The 20,045-nt window shown below is 36.4% G+C and overlaps 2 protein-coding genes across 4 annotated transcripts; one reads left to right on the forward strand and one right to left on the reverse strand.

Moving 5' to 3' along the window:
- The first annotated feature begins 215 nt into the window (after window positions 1–215).
- LOC104215323 (lipase-like) lies at window positions 216–13,460 on the forward strand. 3 transcript variants are annotated; one of them, XM_009765091.2, is made up of 11 exons: window positions 216–547; window positions 671–740; window positions 7,971–8,056; window positions 8,438–8,503; window positions 8,662–8,709; window positions 8,793–8,860; window positions 10,572–10,650; window positions 10,731–10,892; window positions 11,127–11,321; window positions 11,939–12,027; window positions 12,978–13,460. In XM_009765091.2, the coding sequence occupies exons 2-11, from the start codon at window positions 674–676 to the stop codon at window positions 13,189–13,191; spliced, it is 1,074 nt and encodes a 357-aa protein (XP_009763393.1). In that variant the 5' UTR covers window positions 216–547; window positions 671–673; the 3' UTR covers window positions 13,192–13,460. The 3 variants fall into 3 exon arrangements, with proteins under 3 accessions (XP_009763393.1, XP_009763394.1, XP_070007574.1); XM_009765092.2 differs by having other exon boundaries at window positions 10,572–10,644; XM_070151473.1 differs by lacking the exon at window positions 7,971–8,056 and having other exon boundaries at window positions 671–697.
- A 2,545-nt stretch (window positions 13,461–16,005) lies between these two features.
- LOC104215322 (uncharacterized) lies at window positions 16,006–18,098 on the reverse strand. The gene is made up of 3 exons (XM_009765090.2): window positions 17,478–18,098; window positions 16,713–16,822; window positions 16,006–16,246 (listed from the first exon to the last, which is right to left on the reverse strand). The coding sequence occupies exons 1-3, from the start codon at window positions 17,905–17,907 to the stop codon at window positions 16,199–16,201; spliced, it is 588 nt and encodes a 195-aa protein (XP_009763392.1). The 5' UTR covers window positions 17,908–18,098; the 3' UTR covers window positions 16,006–16,198.
- Between the last annotated feature and the right edge of the window lie 1,947 nt (window positions 18,099–20,045).

The following is a 20,045-nucleotide window of genomic DNA, read 5'->3' on the forward strand; positions in this document are numbered from 1 at the left end:
GTCAAGAATTTATATTAGAGGATTATATAAATTAGAATGTCACACATAAAATCTGATCAATGACCTAAAATAATTTTTGAACTCCTCTTTCTATTATATCAAAAAGATTCAACAAGTTAGTAAACAAAAAACAATTAATTCGATTATAATATAATTTTCTACAAGAGGGGGAATATGCACAATATACCAGCAAAATAAGACAATAAAATAGCAACTCAACTCAATCCTAATCAGTTACCGGCAGTTGTCAAAACCGGCCTGTATCTGAGTCACAATCTGCTTCTATACGCCACCGCATCACCGCGTTTCCCTCTCTAAGGCAACCTCTAAATAGAAGCCGCAGAAAAATTCACGTTGAGCATAAATAATTGCAATTATAGTCAAACCCAATTCACCTTTTTTCCTGCCTAAAAGCTTGGACCATTCTGCATTTATCGCCGGTGGACCTTGCAAATCATCGCCGTCGCCGGTGATCGTAAGATAGAAAAAGAAAATAATACAATTTGTTCTATGCGGAGCTTCCAATTGAGCTTCTAGAAGTTTCAAGGTGAACTAAGTGGTGTTTATTTGAATTTTATGTTAATTATATCCTGATTTGTATGTACTTTACTTGTGGGTTTTAACACTATTAATTTGAGTCTAAAGTTTTGTTTTGATTGTTGTCATACAGGGCATGGATGGCAAAACTTGGTTAAAGGTCGCTATTTTCCTATGCTTAATTGCCTTTTCGACTAGTAGGGGTAATCATGATTTTCATATTATTGTAATTATGAATGACTACTTTGACTAGATTTTTTTAGTTTCATAGGTGCTAAGTGGAGCATGTTTTTCTTGGATTGTTTTGCCATCCAATTTGTTAATTTCTCTAATCTGAGCTGAATTGAAGATGAGCAGAAATGAATTTAGTTATCCATCGAGGGAAATTGAAGATGAACTGAAGACAAAGAGAAGTCAGAGAAGGTTTTCTTATTCAGCTAATTCACCAAAATGATGTATTACAAGTATATATACACATACGGTTATAGCTAACTAAGTGACAGCTAATTACAACTGGCAACTTAACCGACTACTAACAGCTGAGGCTAAAGACTAACCATGGTTAAACTCTATCTAACTCGAGTTAAATACAAGCAGACAAAGTGTGATAGTTAGTGGACTTGTACACACATATTGAGCTCCTTTACACCCCCCCTCAAGCTAGGGGATATGAAGATGTTCTTCATCCCTAGCTTGGAAACCAAGTAAGTGTGTTGAAGCTTGCTCAACCCTTTAGTTAAGAGGTAGGCCAGCTGGTTGTTCAACAGAGGACAGATAAACAGGAAGAACAAGGCCCTGAAGAACCTTCTCTCGGATAAAGTGACAGTTGATGTCGATGTGTTTGGTCCGGTCATGAAAGACAGGATTAACAGCAATTTGTATTGCGGCCTTACTAGCACAGTGCATTGCAACAGGCAACTGAAGGGTGACCCCAAGCTCTTTGAACAGACCAAGGAGCCATGTCAATTCTGCTACAGTGGAGGCTAAACTGCGATACTCAGCCTCGGCAGAACTCCTGGAGATGGTGTTTTGCTTTTTGGACTTCCAAGAGATGAGAGATTCGCCATACTTCACCATGTAACCAGTGATGGACTTCCTCGTGTTGGGGCAAGAAGCCCAGTCAGTATCGCAATAAGCAGTAAGTTCATTGGAGCCAGTTGAAGACATCAAAACACCCAAACCAGGTTCCAACCGCAAATATCGAACAACTCGCAAAGCAGCTTCCATGTGAGACTCCTTAGGAGCATGCATAAATTGGCTAAGGCTCTGAACTGCAAAGGCAATATCAGGCCGAGTCACCGTCAAATATAATAGCCTCCCAATGAGCCGTTGGTATTGCCCGGGATCAGCCAGAACAGGATCAATTGTGGACGGAGTACCAACATGATGATCAAACTCAGCAGAAGTGAACTTGGAATGTATTTCCAGAGGTGCTCCAAAAGGCTTGGCACCTGACAAACCTAAGTCAGAGATTAACTCCAACGCATACTTGCGTTGATGCATGAGTATACCTTCATGACTTCTTGCAAACTCGATGCCAAGAAAGTACCTGAGATCCCCCAAATCCTTAATTTTGAATTTGCTTTGCAAAGTGTGCTTAGTCTCCTGTATTAAGGACAAATCATCACCAGTTATCAGTAAATCATCAACGTATATTAAGACAACCACCATGTGTACTCCTACTCTTCTGGTGAACAAAGAATAGTCCAAGGAACTTTGTGGGAAACCTGAGGCAAGAAGGGCTGTGGAAAGCTTGATGTTCCACTGCCTAGAGGCCTGTTTGAGTCTATAGAGTGATTTAAGCAGCCTGCACACAGGGTGCCCATCGACAGAATGAGTGAAGCCTTGAGGAAGGGTCATGTAAACCTCTTCTTCTAGGTCCCCATGCAAAAACGCATTGTAAACATCCATTTGCTGAATATGCCAGTGCTGTGCAGCTGCTATAGCTATCACTGTTCGTACTGTGACCATCTTTACGACAGGGGAAAAAGTCTCTTGGTAATCGATGCTCTCCTTTTGATTATAACCCTTGGCGACAAGCCGAGCTTTGAACCTCTTCACCTCACCAGAGGCTTTGTATTTTATCTTGTACACCCATTTACATTCAATGGGTTTCTTCCCCGAGGGCAAAGGGATGAGCACCCAGGTTTTGTTCTCCTCTAAAGCCTGAATTTCTGCTTGCATGGCATCTACCCATGTGGAGTCCTTAATGGCTTCAGAATAAGATCTAGGTTCCACATCCACTGAGAAGTGAGACAGAAAACTCTGATAGCTTGAGGATAGTGATGCTCTGATAGCTTGAGGATAGTGAGTCATAGCCCATCACCTCAGAGAGTGGATACAAGCAGGTGTTGGCAGTGTCCTTCCTTTTGTCTGGTCTGATGAAATCTTTGAGCCAAATAGGTGGCTTGCTTTCCCTTGTTGATCTTCTACAAGCAGACTCTTGGACAGATGAAGCAAGGGGAGCAGATGATGGGATAACAGGCTCACCAAGATCCCCCAAGCAATGATCTTGCTGAGAGGAAGTCAACTCAACAGATTGATCCAAAACAGGAGGTTGCAATGACTCAGTCATTGAGCCCAGTGGAGTTGCAGAGACCACCTCATGAGTCGAAATAACCAATGGACAGTCTGCAGCATCAATAAACTGAGGAAAAGCAGTAGGGGAGTGACGCTCTGCTGGGAAGAGTTTGAAGGGAAATATATATTCAAAAAACTTCACATCTCTGCTGATAAAAAAACATCTGTTCTCTAAATCATAAAGGAGATATCCCTTTTGATATGCAGCATAACCCATCATGACAGATTTGATGGCCCTAGGTGCAAACTTATCTTGCTTGGGCAGGTGTGTAGCAAAGCAGAGGCAGCCCACAACTTTCATATGGCTGATACAAGGAGGTTTCCCATAGAAGACTTCAAATGGAGACAAACCACCCAAGATGGTAGAAGGAACCCTGTTGATCACATAAACAACAGCCAAGATACACTCACCCCAGAATTTGATGGGTAGCCCCCCCGAAATCTAATAGCTCGAGCTGTCTCTAAGATGTGTCGATGCCTTCTTTCAACCACTCCATTCTGCTGTGGAGTGTAAGGGCATGAACTTTGCTGCACGATTCCATGAGAAGTAAACAGTTCTCTGCAGTTACAGTTGGAAAATTCAGACCCATTGTCTGATCTAAAAGTCTTTATCTTTTTACCAAACTGAGTGGAGACCAAAGTAATAAATTTTTTCAGTAACATAACAACATCAGATTTGAGTTGCATAAGAAAAATCCAAGTCATTCGTGAATAGTCATCAACCAATGTAAGGAAGTATTTCATTCCATTATGAGTGGTTATTTTGTAAGGACCCCATACATCAATGTGGACTAAATGAAACACACCAGTTTCTCTGCTAGTACTAATAGGAAATGGCACTCTAGTTTGCCTAGCCAAAGGGCATACATCACAATGATCTAAGACAAAACTATTTTTATTCTTGAACATAGAAATCTTTCTAATAACTGGCATTGGAACATGTCCCAATCGTTTGTGCCAAATCTCAGCATCCTCCAAGTGTTGTACAGCTAGTGAGGTATGACCTCTATCTGATGTTTTTCCTTTTTCTGCTACTAGTAGATATAATCCACCTTCCTCTTTACCAATCCCCTTGACCTTCCCAGACCAAAGATCCTGAAAAATGCAGAATCCAGGGAGGAAAGAAACAAAGCAATTCAAATCTCTTGTCACCTTTGAAACTGACAATAAATTGAACTGAAATGTTGGGACTTATAAGACTTTCTGAATAGAATCACCTTCAGAAAGCTGACAATCTCCTACATGAGACACTAGAGTCGAATCTCCATTTGGTAGCTGGACTTTCCCTTGATCAGCTACTGGTACAACATTGTTCAACAGAGATTTATCACCAGTCGTATGGTTAGTTGCTCCAGTATCAATGATCCATTTAACAAATGATTCATGACCAAATACTAAATTACCTGCCATGTGTACACTAGGGGCGTTTTCTGTTAAAGTGGCCTTGCTCAGTAGTTGTAGAATCTGATTGAATTGAGACTGGGAAAAGGTAGGTGCAACAACATATCCTTGCCCCTGTTGTCCACCAAGAAAAGAAGTAGTTGATCCATTGATGTCACTTCCAAAGACTGTAGAGTTGGCCTTTCTTTTTGTTTTGAAATCTGGCGGATACCCCAACAATTTGTAACAGTTCTCTTTCAAATGTCCCTTCTTGAGACAATAATCACACTTCATTAGTTTGTAACAAGCGTCTCTTGTGTGCCCTTTCATATGACAGAAATCACATTCTAAAGTGTAGTTCCTTTTCTGCTTTCCCCCTGATTGTGCAGTAAACATAGCAGTTGGCTCTATATGTCCAGTGGTGCCAAAGTTCCAGAAATTTGTCGCCTACTTTCATCTTGAAGTACCATTGCATTAGCTTGATTAATCGATGGTACATTAGGCATCATTAGGATTTGACTTCGGGCTTGTTCAAAGCTGTCATTTAATCCCATTAGGAACTGTAACAAACGCTGACACTCCAGTTGTTCAACATAATGCTTTGCTGGTGGAGGAGGTAGTATCGAATCATACTCCGCCCAAAGGTCAGTCAACTTTGTAAAATATACAGAGACAGAAGAAACACCTTGTGTAGAGGTAAAAATTTCCTTGTGCAAGTAATAGAGTCTTGAGGCATTTACCTTGTCAAAGCGTTCCTTAAGTTGTGCCCAGACAGTTTGAGCATTGGCAGAGAAAAGAACACCCGTCAACAGATGTTGGCTTACATTGCTCATAAGCCACGAAGTCACGATCGCGTTACAACGATCCCATTGATGAGCAAGAGTTGGTCCAAAATCTGCTTTAGATGTGGATCCGTCAACCAAACATAATTTGTTTTTTCCTAATAAGGCCACCTTCATCGCTCGATTCCATAGAGTATAGTTCTCCATTCCAGTTAACAAAATCCCCACAGACATAGGTCCATCTGAAGGGTGAAGATATAGCGGGTGGCTATGGTCGAGTATCATTGTTCCTCCGACCATTCCGCTAGTGGCGATTGTCGTTCCGGTACCGGAATTGGTTGTATCGTCAGAAACAACCATGAAATTGCACCAAAAGGTGTAAAATTAGGGTTACGATGCCAGATTCGAAATCGATTCTCTCGATTTTTTCTTCAATTGCATGAAAAAATCCCTATAATCATTTGTACGAAGGCTCTGATACCATGTTAATTTCTCTAATCTGAGTTGAATTGAAGATGAGCAGAAATGAATTTTGTTATCCATCGAGGGAAATTGAAGATGAACTGAAGACAAAGAGAAGTCAGAGCAGGTTTTCTTATTCAGCTAATTCAACAAAATGATGTATTACAAGTATATATACACATACGGTTATAGCTAACTAAGTGACAACTAATTACAACTGGCAACTTAACCGACTACTAACAACTGAGGCTAAAGATTAACTATGGTTAAACTCTATCTAACTCGAGGTAAATACAAGCAGACAAAATGTGATAGTTAATGGACTTGTACACACAAATTGAGCTCCTTTACACAATTAAAGTTGGCTATTTTTCTATGCTTAATTGTTTTTTTTAAAAATAACTAGTAGAGGTAAATCATTATCTGCAATAACTTTGAGTTAATATTATTGATTGAATTTTAGTTTGGTCTGTGTTAAGTTTTAGTACTCCCTCCGTTTCAATTTATGTGAACCCATTTGACTGAGCACGGAGTTTAAGAAAAGAGAGAAGACTTTTGAACTTGTGGTGTAAAATGAGGCACATATATTTTGTGTGGCTATAAATTATTGCATAAAGGTAAATTGTTTCCAAATAGGGAAAGAGGTCATTCTTTTTGGCACGGACTAAAAAGGAAATAGGTTCACATAAATTGAAACGGATGGAGTATTTTTTTCTTGGATAGTTTTGCAATCCACTTGAGGGTGGCTAAATTTAACTTTTAACTGATAGAGGTAATTATGCAGTGCAATAATTATGAGTTACTACCATCTATTTGATTGTTACTTTTGTAGGTGTTAAGTGTATTAGATTTTCTTGGATTGATTTTGCAATCCAATTTTATGTAATCGTGCATAAAGAAAAGAAGATGTCATCTTTCATCGTGCAGGAGCATGCGAAATTTTGTGTTAGAGTTAAGTCAAGCTTATGTTTTTTGTATATTCAGCTTCAGGTGAAGTTCTTAGTGGTTTTTGTAATAGCTGATAGATAATGGTACCTTAGGCATTAGGTCTTACTAGCATTAGTGTTATCAAAGGCGAAAAACACAAAAAACTCTAAGGTCCATTAGGGCTTTAAGCGCAAAACGCAAAAAAAGCGTGAGCTTTATTGAAGAAAGTGCAAATGGAGAAAAAATACACATGTGTAGTCCTAGACTAATAATATAAGCATGAATAACAAATATATGTACAATAGAATTGAAAAGAAATTACAATAAGTAAAATATCAATTTTTAGTGTCCCATTTTCGTGATTACGCTCATTGGCAAGGAAAAGTATGCCTTAGAGCCTTGATGGCATTACTAAGCGTCCACTAAGCGAGGCGAAGCACTCAACATGTTTTGCGTCTCGCTTCAGGGCTTAAGCACGCTTTAAGTGCGCCTTTGACAACACAAACTTGCAATGCTCACTGCATGAGGCCTTATGAGGATAACTTTGATGTAGCTTATGCTAAAGGGTCTTACTCCCTCTATTTTCCATTTGAATATTTAGTTTTTAATTTTAGTTCATGCCAAAGTAATGTCTACTTTCTTTTATTAGTGCAAAAGAAAAACGTGTTAAGGATAGCCGTGGTTTTTTTTTTTTGTTTTGAAGTTTTGCCCGTGGAAGAAGATATTTCTATTGATAGTATCTCAAAGTACTTCACAACAATTTTGAGAAAACTTTAGAGAAACAACATTTTTACAACAGTTTTTACCTCGAAACACTTATATTTCAAAAGGTAAAACAAGACTAAATTTTATTAATTTGTTTTTGACTATTTCTACAGCATCCTAAGAAAACAAAAGATTCAATATATCAGCCTACAAAGTTAACCAATTTAAAATTTAACTTTCTTTAATCTCTGTGCAAGTCAAACTAGGACATTTTGAAATAGAGAGAGTAGGAAAAAGAAAAAGATTGAGGTAGGCACGGTGCGCTGCTTCAGAGGATTGTACAAACACTGATAGCTCTGCTATATCTTTAGAGGTTGGATCTTAGTTTTTGCTTATATCTAAAATGACTGCCATTGCAAACTGATCTAGACTTGGTAGGTTACCAAGTTATTCTAAAAGTTATTTTACTGCTGTATGTTTTGAAGGTATTTCTCTATTTACATTGTGCTCTTTATGATTGTCGTGGTAAACTGATTGTGGACTTGCTTGACTACCGTTAACAAATCTCTAGATAGCTTACAGTTATTTTGGCTGTAGAATTCAAAGTGAGGGCCAAGAACAAGCATCACGCAGCTATTTACAATCATACTCTTGCCACCATATTAGTGGAATATGCTTCTGCTGTAAGTTCTGATTACATACCTCGTTAGGATTTGTTCCAAATCTATCTGAATCTGTTGTAGTTTTGGGGCCGAAAAATGGCTTTATTCTTGTAAAACAGTATAAAAGGTCTGTATTTAGGACCTTGGAGGCTTCATTATTTGAGTTGAGAATGCAATTGAAGTAAGTATTTTATTAGGATCTTTAAATGCTTTTTCTGTAGCTTTAACTTCCGTGTCTCTAGAAATCCTGTCCTTTGTTTTCTGCACTCTTAATTTGCAGTTAGTGAACGACATTTTCCAATTCAGGTTGCTCATTTGACGCAGTAACTACAGTACATTGTTGACTTTTCTGTGATAATTATCAACTAGACTATGACCCAAAAATATCCTTTTTCTTTGCAGGTCTATGTATCAGATTTGACGGAATTATTTACCTGGACATGTTCAAGATGTAATGATTTAACTAAGGTAATCCATTTGGATTATCATCCGCTCATTCCTCATGTTAAAGAAAAGCTGTGCGTAAATACCATGCCATGCTTTTCATATATGATTGGTTTTATTCAAGCTTTCATAACTTCATTATTAAGTTGCTTCGATGATATATTTCTATTTTTCCTGAGCAGGGCTTTCAAATTATAGAGCTCATTGTTGATGTTCAACGATGCCTGCAGGTGTGTATTACATTATGCAGAATCAAGCGTGCTCCTAATAAGAGGCTGTAATTTGTGATCTAATATGTATCCACCTGTTGCAGGCATATGTCGGGGTGGCACAGGATCTTAATGCCGTTGTTGTTGCATTCAGAGGCACTCAGGAAAGCAGGTTTTGTTTTTTATTGTCCCTGTACTTTGTTGTCATTGTTGTGCAATGTTAAATATGATATATGGGGAAGCAAAAGGTGTAGTTTCGTGGTTATGTAGTCCAATTATCGTCAAGATGGACACCTTCGTGGGAAAATGCTCTTTTGAAAGAAATAATGATTTTCTACTTACTAAATCCTGTGAAAAAAGTGAAGGCCAGCAAGAACTTCATGATTGAGGCGGCAGAAATCCTTTAAAGTTGTACTACTATGTATCTTATAAAAAGGAAGTAAGTTCTGCTTGCTACGTAGTTTGCTGGTTATCGGTCTGGATGCAAGTTGGCTATTAGTATTCCTAGCGTATTTATTTGTTGAAAATGAGATCTAGATCTAAACCACCTTCTACAATGTTGTGGATTTGCTTTGATTTGGATAAGCTTAAAAGTTTTAGTTGATCATTGATTTGACATGAACTATTTCTCTTAAGTCTACTTTCAACTTGAATAGTCCAAATCAACGTTAGATGTGCTAACAGCCTAACACGGTGAAGCCTAAGTTCCTCAAGCAGTCAGATGCGGGGATTGCCTGTGAGATTTACAATTGTTGGCATGCCTGACATATGCACCTCAGAGGGTTGTTTCTCGAATGAAAAAGGAAAAAAGGTGGTTAGAAGGGATAATTTAGTCGGTGAAGCTTATTTTAGCAAGATGTTTGGTAATTTATTTGTGGAAACTCATTTTAGCAAACTTCATCATGTGTGCATGTTGGGAGAAGCCCAAAATTATGTGAAATTTTGCATACAAGCAAAACATGAGCCAAACAACCTAAAATTGCCCCTTTTTCTAGGTTTTTTCAGCCTGTCTCTATTTATTTCAAATTTTTGGAGACATTCTTATTAGTAGAAGAAGAAAATGTCAATAATGGGTATTGTTCTTTCACTTTAGGCACCTCATCATAACTAATTTCAGCATCCAATATCCAATAATGTTGATCTTAATCCAACTTTTCAAAGTTGAGATTCAAAGAGCCGACCGCTTCTTGTTGAGATCACTTTACGTGTCACTTCTTGAAGTGCACACTTCTTTAAAGCATATGGCTTCTGCATGAAGCGAATGAAAGTTGAGATTCAAAGAGCCAACTGCTTCTTGTTGAGATCACTTCACTTGCCTTTGTTTGAAGTGCACGCTTCTGTAGAGCATATGGCTTCTTTCATGAAGTGAATCAAGCTCACACCAGTTCCTCGCTTTGAGCAGCGAAGTGATGGTTTCTAATAAGACTAGTTGATTAGAATTTTCAGGGGCTAAGGTACTTGTGTGCTTGTCTAGTGTAATTACTGTATGGCTGGTTCTGATTTTGGCTTCAAAACTTTGTTGAGAAGAGTGAATGGAGCCTTTGCCATCATAGACTATGATTAGGAACTACTGAAGCTGATTGGATCTTCATGTTGTGAAAACTACAGAACTCTATTACTTTCTTTGTGGGACAATACAATAAAGGGGAGTCAATAAAGCTGAGTAGAGCCTTCAGGTCTAAGTTGTGAAATGTTAAGTTAAGACCTTACCTTTGTTTGTTGTTCAATTTGACCACATTTAAAATCCAATAACCTCTGATCAATCTGCTCACGGTTGTGATGTCATATGGGTTATCTAACTTACTATATGAGTATATGGTCTCTGGCTCTGTGATTCAACAATATTTGATGCTGAAGTTCAAGTGTGGACTTTTTGGTTGCAGCCTACAGAATTGGATTGAAGATCTGTACTGGAAGCAGCTTGATATCGATTATCCAGGAATGGAAGGTGCAATGGTGCGTGTACGGCATCAAATCTCTTCTCTGCCTTTCTTGTCTTTTAACCTTCTTTTCTGCATATCAGTCATCTCTGCCTCTTGCAGGTGCATCATGGGTTTTATTCTTCTTATCACAACACGACGATCCGCCCAGGAGTTTTAAATGCTGTCAAAAGAGCGAAAGAGTTGTATGGAGATATTCAAATTATAGTGACCGGGCACTCAATGGGAGGGGCTATGGCTGCTTTCTGTGCCCTGGATCTCAGGGTATGCACTAAAGACTAGCCGCTATTTTGTAAAAATCATTGTCTACCTGTTTTGACTTGCCATTTAAAGAGAGAGATTCATTCTTAAATATCATTGATCTTGCGTATCATTACCAACTGACACATGCATTTTTCTCAACAAAAGTAGGAATATTACATGTTTCTTGTGGACTTCTTGATATAATGCAAGAAATTATCTATAACTTGCAGTTAATGGATTTATCTTCTCATTCAGGTTCATCTTGGATGCCAGAATATTTCGGTTATGACTTTTGGACAACCACGAATTGGCAATGCTGCTTTTGCGTCCTACTATAGTAAACGGGTGCCCAATACAATTCGTGTTACAAATGGTCATGACATTGTGCCTCATTTGCCCCCTTACTATCGCTATTTCCCTCAGAAAACTTATCGTCATTTCCCTAGAGAGGCAAGTTCTTTTGCTGCAACTCAATACCTCTACTGCTTGCTTTTGAACTGCATAAGTCTAACAATGTCATTAGGTGCACAAAGGTTGCAAGGCACGAGGCAGCTATGTTCTTTTACATAGAATGCCTCGAGTTCAGTGCTGCAGGCTTTTCTAAAAATTCTATTGTCAAGAATTTAATTCATTTAGCTATCAAATTTACATGCTGATGTGATCATTTCTCCATTAACCAACTTTCAGCAACCATTTTACTACTTCCATCCTTACAGATAATAAATTTAATTCCGTGTTCACTCAATATTGTCACACAATACAGAATGGAGGGAGTATCATTTTTCTATCCATTGGTTATTTTATTCACTTATCTCATACTCTACTAGAGTACGTTGAAATTAGGGTATCAATGAGTTTATTAAAAATGGAAGGGCGTCAATGACTATATTTTTTTAGTTGCAATTTCTGTATTAATATGTTTGCTGCGATAAAGCCTCATGGTGATAGTCTTTCTCATTGAGAGCATTCAAAGTATGTTTAGAGTTTAGACAAATCCAAGTCATGTGCCTCTTGCTGTCCTGGTTTCTGGTTGCATATTTTGACCTTGTGAGATCTTCAAATTGCAGGTCTGGCTTTATGATCTTGGCTTTGGAAGTCTAGTTTATACAGTTGAAAAGGTCTGTGATAATTCCGGGGAGGACCCTTCTTGCAGCAGGTAAAAGTTTCTCTTTCATGTGCTCAGCAGAAATATTTGCACAGGATTTCTTCAAATTGATTTGCATGTTGGTTAGATTAAGTAAAACTACGATCTGAACGGTGGAAAAATGTTTATGGCAAATCATAACCAGTTAAGGGCACACTTGAATCCCTCTTACCCAATAAAAATAAACCCCTCTTGCGCTCTATAAAGCATCATGTAGCATCATGTAAAAAATGCCAATAGATCACACGAATTTCACTTATCAAAGAAGAAAAATAATTCTGGAAAAAAGAGGAAAGTTACCTTAAACACTAAATTTAAAAAGATTTGTTTTAAAGCTGTACTCAAGCGCACCAAACTGTGATGATGCGAGAGAAGAGTCTCTCTCGCTCTTCTTTTGTTGATAACAAATCAAGCAAGTGAAACCATAGAACACACTGATATTCGATAGGAGACAAGTCACTCTGCAGAAAATTGAGTAGAAGTGGTTTCTTTGTTTTGAAGTTTATCCAAAGAACTTCAAATGGAACATGACATGGTAGTGGTGATTTTACTGATGAACCACGTCATAATGAAAGGAATCTATAACTTGCTGGTAAGTTGAGATCAAAGAATATTATGACAAGGAACACCTAACGACTGCAGTGGCGTAGTCAGGATTTTCACTAAGGGGAGTCAAAATATAAAAAAGTAAACACTCAAAGAAGCCAAGGGGGTGGAACATTATGATATATATCCATTAAAAGAAGTTTTACCTAGTTACACAGGTAATTCTGGCAAAGGGGTGTCAATTTGCCACCACTTGGACAAAGGTGGCTCCGCCATTGTGCGGCTTCCCCTCCTTGATCATCTTCACAGTAATAGATGACTGCCTGAGTTTTTCTAGATCTATTGGTCTCTTTCTAACTTGATAATGAGTTTTTCTAGATCTATTGGTCGCTTTCTAACTTGATAAATCTATGTAGGTCGGTGAGTGGTAACAGTATTTCGGATCATTTAAGATATTATGGTGTAAAATTAGCATGTGATGTATCAGCGGGATGCAGAATCGTGATGGATGATGGCCTAGCGGCGTACCGCACATTAGACAGCGACGGAAATGTCATCTTCTCCAGAGATATATCTTCTTCTGTTTTGAGAATGAATGTTGAGTCTAGGGAGGAAGGGAGATCAGTATAGAGTTTCACTGGGATTACCAGCCGACTCCCTAAAATCTGGGAGAGTTGAAGCAGAGTTTCCCAACTTAAGGCTTAAAGTGGAAATTGTATAGCAAGGCTAATTGTGCAGTTTTATCCTTGGCTGGGGAGGACGTCATGTATATAATTCCTTTTCGTTAACTTTTTTTAATCTTTGTTTTTATTATTTTGTACAGCTCATCCATGTAAATAAAAAGAGATTTAAGTATTTACCAATCATATTATGATAATATATTCTGTTAATTCTTTGAAGCAGCTATCTGCTCCTTAGGAAAAGGCAAAATTGAATTTCCAATCACTGAAAGTTGTGGTATAGGCGAATGATGCTCTCCAATTCCTAAAGCTCGTGGCTCTTATTTTGTTTGCTTAAGGGAGTGCCGTGTTTTTTTATTTGAGCATCTATTTCAAGATTTGGCGGTTGGAATTAATGGTGCCAAAATGGTTAAAAGAAAATATTTAATTGTCGATATTATCTATTAAATAATGGGTTGGATAATGAACTTTTTAAAAACGGGTCAAATATAAATAAGAATCATATTATCAATTTAGAAAATGGATAACTGAAGGGTTTAAATTTTACATTTATAAAATCTCAAATTAGGGATTCCTCAAGTTTGAGAGATTAGAAATTCTTCGAAAAATGATCATATTCAAAAAGCCATGGACAATATGGTTACCTATATTATTTGTCGGTTAACCCGTTTTTTATTCGTGTTAAATATGGGTCGGGTCGGATGTACGATTTTTTATTACCCGTTTTTACCCGCCCCATATCGACCCGACCCGTTTGCCACCCCTAGTTGGAATGCCCGAGTCTAAAACACCTATTTTATCTATTCCTACGGTTTAGTTTCTTTCTCTGGGCGGGGACAAGGGATGGGAGAGTTTAGCCAGCAATATTTTAAAGAAATTTTCATAAAGCACTATCTTTTAGTAGTAATTAGCCATCTATAGATATTATTTGCTATATTACGGATTATAGATACCTTTTGTGTGGTTATAAGATGTATTTGATGTATTTAAGCTATTGTATTCATGAATACAATAGCAAAAATAGGCGTGAATCAGGGAAGTCCAGCTAATCAATTGTTGTATTCGAGTGTATTCGACTGTATTCATGGAGTGAAACATGGGATTACAGCTGGACAAGTTATTATATTCAACTGTATTCACCGCGTGAAATAGGGTATTACACTATTTTTAAAACGGAAAGTGAATCAATTAATATAATAGACTCCTAATATAACTCAACAAACTCAATTATAACGCACAAATTTTGTATTTTCAGTTATAAAAAAGATTCTCAACCGAAAAATACCCCAAAAACATAGCAATCTTTAGAGAAATTATATAATACATCTGAATACATAAATTATATTAATTGAAAAAACATATGAATACATTCATGAAATATAGCGAGACAGTGAATACAATGAAATACATGGAATACAACAGGATACATTAAAATATAATAAAAAAAGACAATGAATACAATGAAATACATCGAATACATCGAGATACATTGAAATACATCGAATACATCGAGATACATTGAAATACAATGAAAAAAAGGTAATAGACTCTTCAAGTTGCTCAGCCCCAAACTCCGTCATGTTTGTTCAAGAGTAACCCTAATGTCGTCTCGTCGATAGCAGATTTCGAACCTAGCTATACGAAAGTTTTATTGTCAGCCCCAATTTATTGTTTATCTTCTTATCCAAATGTTTAAAGGCCACTGCTGGACATATTGACACATATTGTGTTTCTGAAGTTAGCGGTATCTTACGCTTCAAGCCTTTGAATTTGGTGCATTGTGTGCCGATAGAAACGACTTTTTCCGGTGAGTTTCAGAGGCATCGTCGCCGTCGCTGCTGGAGGTAAAACCGCCTCCGGTGCCGTCGTATTCCATTGAGGATCTTTACAGCTTTACTGGGAGAAAAGAGAAATCAATAAAACCTTGGATAAAATCTAAGAATTAAACTTACCCTAAGCACTTGTATCGGCTCTAAAACAGTGATTTTAGAGAAAAAAGAAATGGGGAGTGATAATGGCGGAGACCTAGAGAATTTGGGTGGGAGAAGAGGTATGAATCGTGGGTTTGTGGGAGAAGAGAGTAAAATGTATGTAAAAAGAGAGAGAACGTGGTTAGTAAGATTTACTGTGATTATGTGAGAGAAAAGACTAAAACGGAGAGAGAAAAATATTATTTAGCATATATGGTACCTTAAATGTAGAATGTAACTATAATTAGATATTTTGCTATAAAGGATAAAAGGTATCTATAGGATGTAATATTTTAAAATGGTATTTATTTAAAATAAATAGGGTACTAAGCTTTTCTATAGGGTGTAAAATTTCCTATTTTAAATAAGTCGATACAACTTCATGTATATGACATTTTTTTTGGGTCATTTTTTTTATGCCTCAAAAAATGTTAGCTTGTTCCATTTTTATATACCTTTTAGCTTCTAGAATTTAAATTCATTAAAGTATCTAAATTTTAATAATAATTGACGTGGTATTTTTCTATATCAAACAAACTTCAGTTCCTTGACCGGCACTCACATGATCTATAGATCATATTAACATCTTAAATTTCATATTCAGATAAATAAGAATTATATAAAAAGGAATGAAGGAAACAATATTTAATTTTATAAAGGGTTGATGGTTCTTCTTGATAATGTCAAGGAGACCAAACAGAACAAAATTATGAGTTTTTCCCAACGTATTAATAACTCAAGAAAAAAAGTATGGGAATGATCAGCCATTTGCAGTCACAAGCTCTAACAACAAATTAAAGAAATTCCAATCATAATACCGAATAGAAGTAGATTTTGGTGAAAAGGGACAAGAAGAACAGAGTAGTATATCAGCCAATCCGAAAACAGAACAAATATGTGTACTGAATACTGGAAATTAGAACAGGCTTTAAAAATCAAGGATTAAACTAGTAAACAGCCCTTTTTGATACTCCCATCTCTGCATTCTCAATCTGTTTTCGAATCTGTAGTTGCTGATGCTTCAGTTGCATTCTCCTGCAAAATCCAAAAAAAAAAAAAGAAGAATTTTTTCAATCAACAACTGGCCAACTGCTAACATTATGAATATGGGAATAAGACATTTTGAAGAACAAAATTTTGTTAGCACAAGAACTTTATTTCTGAAATATTTGTTAAGGGGTTTAGTATTGTGCCATTGTTATTGCTTATTGTTATTGCTTTCTCTTTATTTTCTGGTTATTACGTTGCTGATGCTATTTTTCTTTCTTTCTTTCTTGCTTCCTATGATATTACTGTGCCACTGTCTCTTTTCATCTTCTTTAGCCGAGGGTCTATCGGAAACAACCTTTCTACTCCTCCGGAGTAGGAGTAAGGTATGCGTATGCACTGCCCTCCCCAGACCCCACTTGTAGGATCCCACTGGGTTGTTGTTGTTGTTGTTGTTGTTAAGGAGTTCTAACATTTTTATGGTTCAATAATGGGAATCTGAGAATTCTCATACCTCTTTTGGCTTTTCCTCTGTCTCTGGTTTAGCAGCATCTTTGGCCTCAGAAGCAGTAGTAGTAACTTCTTCCTTCTCTTTCTCTTCTTCAGTTGGCTTAATGGTCTCCTCTATGAGTTAAAAAGATGTGCATGTTAACATCAACAAGGGGGAATAAAAGAAAGAAAGGAGATAAACAAGTTCAATTTTTAGTCAAACATAATCCATTGTCTTCCCCTTGTTGAGGTAAAGCACAATTTTGCTATGCTATGTAGGCCTGCAAAACCTATACTGCCTTAATCTTAACACCAATAAAAAATCTTATTCTTTAGGGTTAATCAATAAAATCTTACTATAATGAAACTAAAGTGCAGAAGGAGAGTCTTGAAGCAACGGTAAAATTGTCTTCGTATGACCTATCCGGTCTAAATCACATCATTGAATTGCAGTCCTTTGCCAAACCCTATGTAAATACGAAATATTTGTGCATTTTAAACCATAGGAGGCAAAAATGGCAGCCCGATACACAAGGTATCCCGCGTTCAATACAAGGTGCAAGAAAGGGCCGCACCCAAGGAGTATAATATAGAGAACCTACCCTATGTGTTTCCACGGCTCGAACCCGTGCCCTATAGGTCAACGGGAGACAACTTTGCCGTTGCTCCCAACTTTAAACCATAGGAAACAATTTAAAATCATAAAATGAATTTCTTGAATTTTGGAAGCAAAAAAAGTTTCTTTTTTTCCTACAGATCACATAAAACTACAAGGTGACAATTAACATACCGGTTTTCTCTTCTGCTTTGATCTCTTCAGCTGATTCTTTCTTCTCTACGACATCAGCAGCAGCAACAACAGCAGGGGTTGTTTTTTCATTTCCAATTTTCTTCTTCTCCTCAGGTTGAGATTGTACAACAACTTTTTCTTCTTTCTTTTCAACAACAACCCCTTCTGTTTTCAACTCCTCTTTCACTTTTTCCATTTCCACCTTGGCTTCTTCCTTAGCCACAACTTTTGGTGCAATTACATCTGCAGCCTCCACTTTTTCAGCTGTTTTTACAGTTTCTGCAACCCCAGATTCTCCATTTTCAATTATCTTGACATTTTCTTGGGATTCAGCCTTTGTGGAGTTGGATTTAGAACTCAATGATCTCTTGTTCTTTGGAATGGTGGTGTTTTCTGTTGCAACTGCATGCTTTGATTCCCCACAACCCATCTTTGTTTTTTTTTTCCAAAGAAAGAATTGGAGGAGTTTAATTTGCAGAAGAAAAATGGAGGAAAAGGGGGTGTTGATTATTTCTGTTTTTCCCTTGATTGGATTCAGGGAAAAAAGAAAAGATAGAGAGAAATAGAGAGGAAGATTTGATGGAGAATATTATTAGCTCTCTGTTTTCTTTCACCCTTTTGGTTTTTCTTTGGCGGGGGCCTCGAGGTTTCTAATATAATTGACTGAGGAGCCGTTTTTTCCGTTGGCTTTTTAAGGTTGAGAATTTGCTGAACTATTTTTTTGGTTTTTATTTTTTAGTTATTAAAAAAAAAAGATGTCCAAAGGTATATTCTCTCGCCAAATTTACTACTATGGCTAATTATAAGAAGCAAAATCATGATTTAAATTTATTCACACGCAAGTTACTATATATACATATTTTTAGTTTATTATTAAAAAGTTTAAATTATAACTAAACTAAGATTAAATTCAATTGGCATTGAAATTGCAAAGGAATAACAAACTTTCACTACGTGTCCTTCTAATTGGTTACATGGACTTTTGCCTAACTTTTCGATTATGCTTTTAAAAAAAACGGATTTGAGAAGAAAATAATAGTTCTTCTTTTCGTTTTTATATTTTACCCCTTTCCCGATTTATTAGTTTAATAAAATTATGGATATTAATTAATTACCTTGTTTTGTTAAGCCTGCAAAAAGGACTTTCTTGGACTCCCCTAAACATAAAATAAGCGGCAGAATTAATTGCTCCCCTCCCCCAACCCCCCCCAAAAAGAAGGAAATATTAAGTAAGAAAAATCAAAAGAAAAGAGGTGAAAAAATGTTTAAATAATTATCTAGGAGTACAATATTATAAAGCTATTGCTCCTACCTTTTCATGCAACAATCCAATGCATGCAACAAAGAAAGGGATTTTGGCATGTTGCCGGCCGTCTGAAGGTGGACATAAAAGTTTAGTTTTATGATATTAAAATTGAAATATCCGCTCAACAATTATATTGTTTATTGTTGGCCTTTTTTTTTTAAATTTTAAAAAACCTTTTCTTCTCTATAAACCAGCAGTCAAACTCAAATCTCTACTGCATTTCCTATATATATAATTTAGGGTCGTTTACTTTGTCATTTTCTTTCTGTTCCTTTATATTTCCTATGATACGATAGTCACATGTTAAAACTATACTTTTAGCTGTCTGTTTCTTCTTTTAAATAATCAACTAGTATTACTACCCGTGCGATGCGCGGACTTTATTAAAGAATATTAATCATATCAAATATTTATGATCTGATTTGTTTGTATACATTTTAACAAAATTGTAGTTATCATCTTATCTCAATGTAAGTACCCTTATAATAAAAATATATGTAACTAAATTAAATAATCATATAATCATCGAATAACTCTTGGATGATACTAAAATATCATACTCCTTTCTTTTCAATTTATCTGGCATTATTCGAGTTAGTAAAAAATAAGAAAGACTTTTAAAACTTGTGGTCTAAAATAAACCATAAATATTTATATGCCTACAAATCAATTCATTAAGGGGTAAAGTATACATTCTACTTTTAAATGGCTACATTTTACGTAAACAAACAACATAATTTAGGGAAACCACCGGAAGATGGGACCAGTTAAATATATTTGAAGTTCAAGACTCTAAACCAAATATAAAAAAGGAGAGATTTTGAATACGACAGCATATAGAAACTAAAGCTACAAGAAACATGCGTTATTTAGATTTTTTTTGAAAAGATTTATGATTGAAAGTAAAATGAGTTTAAGGGACTTTTTTTTTGTCAAAGAGGTAGTATTAAATGTGAAGTTAATTCCAACAAAAATTAAGCTTTAAGATAATCGTTCAACTCAATGTACCATCAATAGTTTCCTAAAGATTAACATATAAATAGAACTGATTATTGCATCGATGAGAAATTAATTAAGCAACACTTGCATTAGATTATCTTCTTGTCGACATTTGAGGACTATACCTTTTTTAATCCTTTTTTTTTTGAAAAAAAAAAATTACAGCCGGTATAAATATTAGATTTTTCAAAAAGCATCTTAGTGCATTTAGAATAAACAAATCACACAACCTATCTTTTTTCTTAATTCGTACAAGAAGTGAT

The sequence above is a fragment of the Nicotiana sylvestris genome, chromosome 1 (genome assembly GCF_000393655.2).
Source record: "Nicotiana sylvestris chromosome 1, ASM39365v2, whole genome shotgun sequence".
NCBI classification, from domain to species: Eukaryota; Viridiplantae; Streptophyta; class Magnoliopsida; order Solanales; family Solanaceae; genus Nicotiana; species Nicotiana sylvestris.

What these genes read in the sequence shown, in the direction of transcription:
- LOC104215323 (XM_009765091.2), top strand. Translation starts at nt 674, where the DNA reads ATGGATGGCAAAACTTGGTTAAAGGTCGCTATTTTCCTATGCTTAATT. An exon ending in TAGTGGAATATGCTTCTGCT is followed by an intron (nt 8,057 to 8,437) that starts GTAAGTTCTGAT and finishes TTTTCTTTGCAG; the next exon opens with GTCTATGTATCAGATTTGAC. An exon ending in TCTGTGCCCTGGATCTCAGG is followed by an intron (nt 10,893 to 11,126) that starts GTATGCACTAAA and finishes CTTCTCATTCAG; the next exon opens with GTTCATCTTGGATGCCAGAA.
- LOC104215322 (XM_009765090.2), bottom strand. Translation starts at nt 17,907, where the DNA reads ATGGGTTGTGGGGAATCAAAGCATGCAGTTGCAACAGAAAACACCACC. An exon ending in CAAAGCAGAAGAGAAAACCG is followed by an intron (nt 16,823 to 17,477) that starts GTATGTTAATTG and finishes TTTAACTCATAG; the next exon opens with AGGAGACCATTAAGCCAACT. An exon ending in CAGAGGAAAAGCCAAAAGAG is followed by an intron (nt 16,247 to 16,712) that starts GTATGAGAATTC and finishes TGGATTTTGCAG; the next exon opens with GAGAATGCAACTGAAGCATC.